This window comes from Alosa sapidissima, chromosome 17, assembly GCF_018492685.1.
Source record: "Alosa sapidissima isolate fAloSap1 chromosome 17, fAloSap1.pri, whole genome shotgun sequence".
NCBI lineage: Eukaryota > Metazoa > Chordata > Actinopteri > Clupeiformes > Clupeidae > Alosa > Alosa sapidissima.
In genome coordinates this window covers 3,674,275-3,684,005 of record NC_055973.1, presented here as the reverse complement: position 1 = coordinate 3,684,005, position 9,731 = coordinate 3,674,275, and the positions used below count along the sequence as shown (strand labels likewise).

Sequence of the window (9,731 nt, the reverse complement as noted above, 5' to 3'; positions counted from 1 at the left end):
GATTCTTAGCTAACAATATTTTACTACTAAGATTGTTAAATTAACAGATATTGTTATACACCCCAAAACCAAAAAATAACTAAAATATAGCCTGTCCGTATTGGAGTTAAGGCATATAAATTAGTGCAGATCAATCACACAAGGTCTGAGAGTTTTGAAACTTGGCATGTTTATAGTCAGGAAGTTGCTTTACCTACTAGAAAAGACTGGATGTGAATATCTTGATGTATGGAATGAATAGAGACATGTAAACATACACCTAAAATAAGCGGACATGCAAAAATGAATATCTATGCAAAATGTTTTCATTTACTTTGTAGCTGCTTTACCAGGGATTATCATAGCAACGCATATGATAGCTTATGGGAAAGGTGGGGTTGTACTGAATCCAACAATATCAAATATGTAAATATAGTATGACGAATCAGGGTGTTCTGTCACTCAATGTATGAGGTGTCCAAAATGAAAGAAAACGGAACACTGGCAAAATACAGTCTCCAAGTCCAAATCACATTATCAGTGGTGAGAATGATGACATTCATTTTCAAGGCTAGTTACATAAGGTAAGTGCTGCTCTATATTTACATTTAATAATGATACATTTCATATGTCCCAGTATGAAACAATTCATATGAAACACAGATCCAATTGAATCAGGTTAACATTGGAATGGAACACCTTTATTAAAATATTTATATTCACTTGAATTTTGTTTTGGTCAAGTCATTACTGAATAATGGAAAATAATATTGTTAGCTTTTGTCTGTCCAGACCAGCAGTGGACAGTAGAGCCTACACTGCTTACTTCACCCCTAAGTAGCTAAACAGTTAGTTGTAGAAACTACTTTCCCTAGCTAAGAAAGTACTTAGCCCTCTGACCAATGTTTCATGTATAATTCAACTTGATTTGCATTTCGATGAAAATTCTGAAATTTTTCCTTTTCACTAGTCTCTTGAATTATGGAGAATGTCTTACAGACATTGGATCCAAAGCTTGTGGGAAACATTTTGAAAAGGGCAAGAAAAAAGATCCCTATGTCCAAAATCCCACAGTAGAAGGCCTCCAACGCATACTTACCCTTGCTCAGCAGAGAGAGAGATGGTGATGTCCATAAAACTCTGGCTCCATATACAAATTATATTTTCTCCAAAATCAAAGTTTCATATCATTTATCATGTATAGCGAACTCCTGCAGTAAGACAAAAATCAGTGAGCAGCAGCAAGTTGCAAATGTTGAAAGTGAGAGCACATCTGCACCAAGAAGGCTGAGTAGGGCTGATACAACATAATTTCAAATGCGGAGAGATTTGGGGTGTATAACAATATCTGTTAATTTAACAATCTTAGCAGTAAAATATTTTTAGCTAAGAATCCATTTCATATATGGGAGACCTTAGAGATAAGGAAAAACATTGTTGCGTTTAGTTCTACCTCCGGTAGGGGTATCTCAAAAATGTGGGGCCATTTGTCACTAGCCTACACTGTCTTCTCACCAGTCAGGGTGTTCTTCAGATACAGGACAGAGTGCTGCCATAATAATGCTATGGCTATATGTTGGTCACAAGTCAGTATGAATATGGGAGGTGGGCCCAGAGGATGCTGAAGCAATCTTCACTTTTTTATTTATTTCCCGTCCCTTTCACAACAGCCCATTATACTGTACGCAGGTCACTTGTGTGGTGCACTTTGGGTCCTGACCAGTGATGCCAGTAACGCGTTACTCTATTCTGACCATTTTTTCTGTAATGAGTAGCCTAATCTAGCTCGCTACTATTTCCAAACCAGTAATCAGATTAAAGTTACTTATCCAAGTCATTGTGCGTTACTATTTTGTCATTTTACTTAGTAAAATATATTCTTTGCTTTCTTCTTGTCTTGGGGATTAACGTCATATGCTCATGTTTTCAGCATGAGGACAACTCGTGTAATAGCCTACGCAAACGTAAACAACAATGGAGGGAGGAGAGTTTGTGTCAGCTAAACATGACAACATTAAGGTACGTTGTACACTCTGCTGGCAACAAAATGCTGTCTATAGACATCCCAAGTCTCCCGAAGTTCTGGGAGTCTCCCGCAGTTCCCTGACGCTCGCAAATTAGATAAAATCTCCCGGAATCTAGAGCGAACAAGAGCGCGCACGCCACTACACTCATGGTAATCCAGATTATTTTAATTTGTAGTTGTAGTTGTACCAAGAAGGAAGGACCTACCACATGCTACCAGAGCAGGGACACCCCTCTCACCCTTCTCTACAGTGTTCTCCACACTGAATGGCACCCTTGGTACAGTTGAGTAAAAAGTTATCTTGGTGTCACAATGGAAACAATGAGGAAAAATCCAATCTTAAAGGAAAGCAAATTTATTGTGAAATAGAAATATCTCATAAAGAAATAACTATTTTTAACAAAAAGACAAGTGGCACAATTATTGCAAACATTTAATATCCCTGCATTTAAAACATCTACGGCCCCCCTCTGCCAATAAACCAGCTGGTAATACATCCCTTAAAGTCACGGAATACAAAGCAAAGGTTTTGAGACCATTCCTCTTTACTAAACCTCTCCAGATGGTCCAGATTCCCAGGGCCTCACCTGTGCATTCTCCTCTTGGACTCACCCCACTGTTTTGCCATGGAGTTCAGATCAGAGGACTGAGATGATAATGGTAGAAGCTTGATTTTTTGTTCAGTAAACCATTTTTGTTGTGATCTGAGCATACAGTATGTTTTGGTTCATTGACCTGCTAAATGATCCAATTATGATCCACTTTTAGTGTCTTGTGTTCAAGTTCTTCTTGAAGTTCATTATAGGCCCAGGCCCAGACAACATCCCAGGTTGTGCGCTGAAGGACTGCGCTGAGGAGCTTAAGGATCTTCACAGACATCTTTAACACTTTCCTGAAGCAAGCCATCATCGTCCCATCATGTTTCAAAGCTGCCACCATCATACCTGTGCCGAAGAAAACTGCTCCATCCTGCTTCAATGACTACCGCCCCGTGGCACTGACACCCATCATCATGAAGTGCTTTGAGCGGCTTGTCATGTCACACATCAAATCCATTCTCCCCCCCACCCTGGACCCCTTCCAGTTTGCATACCGAGCCAAACGTTCCACAGAGGATGCAATCTGCTCTGCCCTCCACCCAGCCCTCACCCACCTGGAAAAAAGAGACTCATATGTGAGATTGCTGTTTATAGACTTCAGTTCTGCATTCAACACCATAATACCACAACAAACTACATACTACAAACTTGACAAACTGGGACTCAGTACCTACCTCTGCAACTGGCTACTGGACTTCCTCTGTCAGAGGCCTCAAGTAGTACGTGTTGGCAACAATATCTTAAGCAGCATCACACTGAGCACGGGGGCCCAGCAAGGCTGCGTGCTCAGTCCGCTGCTCTTCACCCTGCTGACGCATGACTGCACTGCAACGTACAGCAACAACCACATAGTGAAATTTGCTGACGACACAACTCTGGTGGGTCTCATCACCAAGGGCGACGAGACTCAATACAGGTTGGAGGTCGACCTTCTGACCACGTGGTGCAGGGACAACAACCTCCTGCTGAACGTCAGCAAGACCAAGGAGATTGTTGTTGACTTCCGGAGAGGTCACACCCAACACCTGCCACTGACCATCGACGGTGCTGTGGTGGAGAGAGTGAGCAGCACCAAATTCCTGGGGGTGCACATCAGTGAAGACCTCTCCTGGACCACCAACACTGCATCACTGGCGAAGAAAGCTCAGCGCCGCCTCTACTTCCTGCGGAAACTCAGGCGAGCAAGTGCTCCACCAGCTATCATGACCACATTCTACCGAGGCACCACTGAGAGCATCCTCTCCAGCTGTATAGCTGTGTGGGGCGGAAGCTGCACTGAATACAACAGGAAAGCCCTGCAGCGCATAGTGAACACAGCTGGAAGGATTATTGGTGCTTCACTCCCCTCCCTGAAGGACATTTACACCACCCACCTCACCCGCAAGGCGACCACAATTGTGAGTGATGCAAGTCACCCCGCTCACAATTTCTTTGATCTACTGCCCTCTGGGAAGAGGTACAGAAGCCTGCGCTCCTGCACCTCCAGACTCACCAACAGCTTCATACACCAGGCTGTTACTGGATACTGAATTCTCTCCCCCCTCTCCCCCCTCCACCCTCAGCTACATAACATCCTGGACTTTGGACCCACAATGGCTGCCTTGCACTACTCCACTTGCACTACTCCACTTGTACACTTGCACACTTTGCAACTTGTTGTTGTCCTGTTGTCCTGAAAACACTTCTGAACACACTTCTGCTGCTCTTACATAACTTGCACCACTATGCCACTTGCATACTTAGGTCAAACAGAACTACCTCAGCCATTTATTGGCCTGACTTTTGCACTATTATATTGACTGTCTACTGTATGCACAATTGCACAATTTCAACCCAAATTTTGCTGCTCTTATTTCTTCATTGTATGTGCCTTCTTATTTAGTTTTTATATTGTTTACTTGAATGTTATGTTTGTCTGTGGACTTAATTGGTAAAATATGTCTTGTCTCCACCGTGGGATAGTGGGAAACGTAATTTCGATCTCTTTGTATGTCTTGACATGTGAAGAAATTGACAATAAAGCAGACTTTGACTTTGACTTATACCATGGACCCTAATGAGGTCTCCAGGGTCCTTTGAATAAAATTAGCCTAGTATCATAAACCCTTCATCAGTTACCATTATCATGTGTTTTTTCAGTATAGTCATTCTTCTATGTACAGTATGTCAACCTAGCTTGTTTCTCACCAAAGAGTAAAATTTTCATTTCATCTGACTATAGACCATGATTCCAGACAAAACCACTGTAGCACAGTAACTCCTGCCATTTACATTGTAATCATATGATAGGAAAGGCTTTTACCTGGAAATCCCTCTAAATAATGTATTTTCGCAGAAGTCACTTTTGAATATTTTTTTGAGACTTGGTGACCCCAAGGTGATACTTTTTTTCTGTAACTCACTAACAGTGATTCTTATGGATTGTTGTCTCATTTACCATCCTCCTCACTGTGTGTGGGGCAAGATAAACATGGATCTTTGTCCAAGTAGGTTTTCCACATTTCCAGTTGATGGAATTTAAATTTAAAACAAAATACTACATTATTATGACCGCCGCTATAGCGAAGCGGTCATATAGGGATTGTCAAAGTTTTTTTTTTTTTTTTTTTTCCCCGTCATCTACTTCCTGAATTTTTGGTCAACGATACACCGAAACACCGGGGCACATGAAATTTGGTGGGTATGTAGCCTCCCTAGACTTTGATCAGTACTTAAACTTCTGCACTTTCATCCTCTTTGTTATTGCAGTATTAATCTAAGGAGATGAAGGCTTCCACTGAAATGCTGCTTGAATGTTTCTTTTTTGGGGGGCTTTTATGCCTTTAATTGACAGGACAGTGGAGAACGACAGGAAGTGAGTGGGAGAGAGAGCCGGGTGGGATCCGGAAAGGACCACGGGCCGGGAATCGAACCCGGGTTGGATAAGTTGGATAAAAATGTCTGCTAAATGAATACATGTAAATGAGTAAATGTACTTCCGGTGGAGCGTCAGTTGGACTGTAACGGCATGCTACTTTTGTGTTCACTCGTACACTGAATATCCTGTTTATGCCCAACAGCGCAACTCTTTATTCAACTTTGATACACACATAAATTCTTTGGCATCGTGACGTGCTCACTAGGTGCAACACTCAACCATGTCCATGTAAACAGGTACAATAAAACAACAGCTGCTACACCCTGCCGGAAATATAAAGCTGGCTGAGGGCCTTCCATTGCATATAGTCAATTTGTGGCCATCAGTGTTGTGGCAGCTTAATTGGCTTGTTTGTGAAAATGTGGGCAGAATTGAGCACATGTTGGACGACTTTTAAAAAAAAAAAAAAAATGGCGGCAGCCCACTTTTTGACTGAATTAGCTAGCCTAGTTCAGTTCAGTCATTGAGATGGGGTTGTAACTTCCTCCCTCTCTGCATATCTATGTAATGCCTCCATAACAACAAACTGTATTTTATCGTGTCTGATATCAAATGATTTTTGTTGCCTTACCAGGATGTAGTGGAATAGCCCTGTCTAGTTACTGAGACAAAAGTAGCATGACAATTGATGTTTTTATGAATGTGAAAGTGTTGGAGTCAATCATTTGTACAACTTCTTAATGGGTAGGCCTACTGGATGTTTGGTTGCATCCACTGAATGTCACAGAACATTTCCCTATCTGCTCAAAATAGTGTGTCACAGGTGTTATTAAGTTGATTTCCAGGCAGTGAAACACAAACATTTGGTTTATATCTGATATAACTGATTTTGATATTTTATTTCAACTCCTGTTCAACCTAAGTTTCTTTTTCTACAGTGTGCCACTGAAAAATGTATTCCATTGTCCTTAACCCTTTGCAGACTTTGAAAATAGATATTCTATATAAACAGTCTATGGGTTATCATTGTAACCTATGTAATGTTTTGATAAACTGCGGCAGTTTTGTTTTTTTTCCGAGACAATGGGATGTTTCTAGCATTTGGGGGATCCGGATCCAATTGTTCTTTTGTAAAGAAAAAAACACAATCATACACATAATCATATATAGATATGCATGTATTTGTAAGTTTGAATCAATTCTCCATACAAGATAAATAAAAGGCTACCAATAGCATTTGTCAACATTATGTAGAGTCCGTGAAGGGAGAAAAATAATGACCAAATAAAAACATGATTGTCAATCAATGTGCTTCACAAAACTCTCAATGAATAAATAATCTGCCGAACTTCAAATATTTACAATATTAACAAGGACAACAAATAAAAGCTTTGGATCATTTGACATGACGGTAAGCTTGCGCGTGGACTGTATCAGCAGTTCCCAAAGGTCAGCGTAAAGACACCCCTAGCGACCATAGCAATGGCAACATTACATTTAGAATTCGCACTCTTAATGCCAGTTTCATGTTTTTTTTCTTCAGCTGTACATTTCATACTGCCTCACATTAACAAACAAAAAGTAGAAAATAAAATAAAAATAAAATAATAATAATAATAATAATAACAGTAATAATACAAACAAAACATCAACATTACGCTAACATTGCATTCCCCACAAAAACGGAAATGACAACTATAATCCAACAAGGATAAAAAGGCAATTAACAAGAATCACAGGCGAGAGAGAGAGAAAGTGAAAGAGAGAGATAGAGAGAAAGATAGAGAGAGGAGTGTCAGGAAGTGAAGAATGAAAAGACTTGGACAAATGAGCGTCAAAGTACATCAGTGTGCTCCTCAAAGTGTTCAGGGATGCTGGTTGGGTGGGGGTGGGGCGAGGGTGAGGAGAGGAGGGATACAGTAGCGCATTGCTCCAGCGGACTCTTGCTGAAATGTACATACACAGAGCACAGGGGTGTCAAAGGTCAAGGTCAAATATCAAGTTTGGGGGGGGGGGGGGGGGTCGTAGATGAAGGAGGGTCATGGATCACCACAGACAGTTCAGCTGGGCAGTGCAAGCGTCTGGTCCTCCCTTCCTTTAAAAAAAACCATCAAAGGTTTCTCGCAAAGTTGTTTTGTTATTCCCGTTTATCCTTCGCGATCCCCGTTCGAAGACCACATTCCCACGTCGCCAGCGTCTCCTGACTTAGGGGGCGGCCTAAGCAGCACTTGTCCTATGCTGGGTCGCGCGTCCAGCACTTTTTAAAAACATTCATGCGTGTTTGCGTCTCAGTCCGGGGTTAAGCGGGGTGCCAGAGGTGGGGTGGGGGCAGGGGCGGGGCAGAGGGGGGAAGGGTGGAAGCCTCCAGCCCAGACGAAAAACTTAACCAGAATTCAAGTACTCCAGTGCCACTTCATAACAGAACTTATACTGATCCTGCAAGGCAAACAGAAAGAGAAAAGAACATCTTAGACAGGCAGCCAGATGTAGTCATCCGAATTTAAAGTTGACTGATATTAAGCAGACGCTTTTATCCAAAGTGACACTGTTTCGCAATGGCGGGAATTGAACCTGGGTTGAGATCATCAGTCAGTGACATTACCACCGCTCCACCACACACACAATTTCTTAATGTGCAATAAAACATAATGTGCACTATCTGGGGCATACTGTAAGTTGTAATGTGACTGCATCCTTTGGGGCAATGAACAGTATATTGAGCAATATTATACACAGGAGGATATTCAGATTGTATCTGTACTATAACACCATCAAGTTACTAATGCGTACTGAGACATCAAGAGTGTTGCGTACCAGTAGGTCGACCATGTTGGGTTTGTTGTTCCTCAGTGTCTTAACGGCGTGAAACACGTCCACTGAGCGCTGGTGTCTCAGCATTTCACACACAATACTGATGGCACAGAACGTCCCGCTACGTCCTCCTCCATTCCTGAGAGAGGGGGAGAGAGACAGAAAGAGAGAGAGAGGGAGAGAAAGAGAAAAGAGAGAGGTCTTTAGTCCCAGTAAACCAACTGGAATTCATCATGTGAGAACCTAGAAAAAAAGTCTTGCACACACGCATTCTTTCGCTGATTGCCAAAAACATTATTCTAACAGTGGTTGTGCGTATGGGGGGAAATGGAGACTGCTTCACACAGGAAAACATGACTATTTGAGGCTATTGTGGTCACATGTTTTTTTCCTCCGCTTCCTTCGGTTGAATTTTTTTCAAAGTAAAGTCAATTCTACTTCTTTCCACTAGATGGTGCTCCGCCACCTCCTATGGCCCAGAAAGAAGCCTCTTCCCCGCTCAGCCTCCGCAGCCTAAACTCTCTGGTCTGCTTTTGATTACATCCCTCAGCCCGATCCCTGCGCTGTTGCATTTGGGACTTGCTGTGTTTCATTTTGACCGCTCAAAAGCCCACACCACCCCCAATCCTACTTTAACAGGAGACTGCACTGAGGCAGAGGGGTGTGTTTGGAGTACGTATCAAAAAGTTTTGGAGACTCTCGGATGGCTCAGTTCAAACAGGACCGTTAACCTCTCTGAGTCGCAGCGTAGTGCTAATATTTAAGCTCATGTCTTTGGGGAGGAGTAACACGATGATGAACAGGAGCAATACTTTGGGCGGATAGTCTGAAGCAACTCATTTTGCTGTTCTTTGTCTAGTTGTGTGAATCAGTGTTTCAGTGTCTGTGTGTATCAAAGAATGAGAGAGAGAGAGAGAAAGAGAGATGATCAATAGAGAGTTTGGGGTATGTGTGTGTAAATATGTTTGTATTGAAGAGTGAATGAGAAGAATATCTAGCAAAAGGTGGAGATAGCAAAGTGAAGAATGGATCTGTGTATGGAGAAGAGAATGTCCGCACATTTACATACATTCCAAACAGTCCATACGTTAAAGGTAAACTATGCAGTATTCAGCAATTTACTTACTGTTTTCTCGGTTTTTGCTTATTTTTTGCTTACTCTGTCATGACGAATGTCTGAGAAACTCCATCACTACCTTTTTCTAGCCGGTGCCTGGCGTGTATGTGTATTTGAATGCAGTAAAGCAATTCGTTACACTCTTCGTATACTTTGTATTCGTATACTTCCTGACACTGAGGCCGTCGGCCTGCATTTGCAAGGGTGGTTTTTCCGCTCACAGGCGCTAGGGGGAAGCGAGACGGCCACCATTCAACCCGAAAAAAGTCATATAATCATTCCAATGAATCTGAAGCTGGTAAATGAAGGTAAATTAAGCTAAAAAACTTGCATATTAAGCTT

General features: G+C 42.0%; 1 protein-coding gene and 1 long non-coding RNA gene across 13 annotated transcripts in view; one reads left to right on the top strand and one right to left on the bottom strand.

Annotated features, from left to right (window-relative positions):
* The first annotated feature begins 1,737 nt into the window (after positions 1-1,737).
* Positions 1,738-3,453, top strand: LOC121687910. The gene is made up of 3 exons (XR_006024446.1): positions 1,738-1,833; positions 2,774-2,779; positions 3,443-3,453. It is a non-coding gene; the product is annotated as an uncharacterized LOC121687910 (long non-coding RNA).
* A 3,168-nt stretch (positions 3,454-6,621) lies between these two features.
* Positions 6,622-9,731, bottom strand: part of ptprma (protein tyrosine phosphatase receptor type Ma) — a 190,291-nt gene continuing 187,181 nt past the window's right edge. For all 12 annotated transcript variants that reach the window (XM_042067078.1, XM_042067079.1, XM_042067081.1 and 9 more), the window contains 2 exons: positions 8,276-8,411; positions 6,622-7,897 (listed from right to left, as the gene is read on the bottom strand). In XM_042067078.1, coding sequence (XP_041923012.1) covers positions 7,844-7,897; positions 8,276-8,411 — 190 coding nt within the window. In that variant the 3' untranslated portion in view covers positions 6,622-7,843. The remainder of the gene's footprint in view (positions 7,898-8,275; positions 8,412-9,731) is intronic.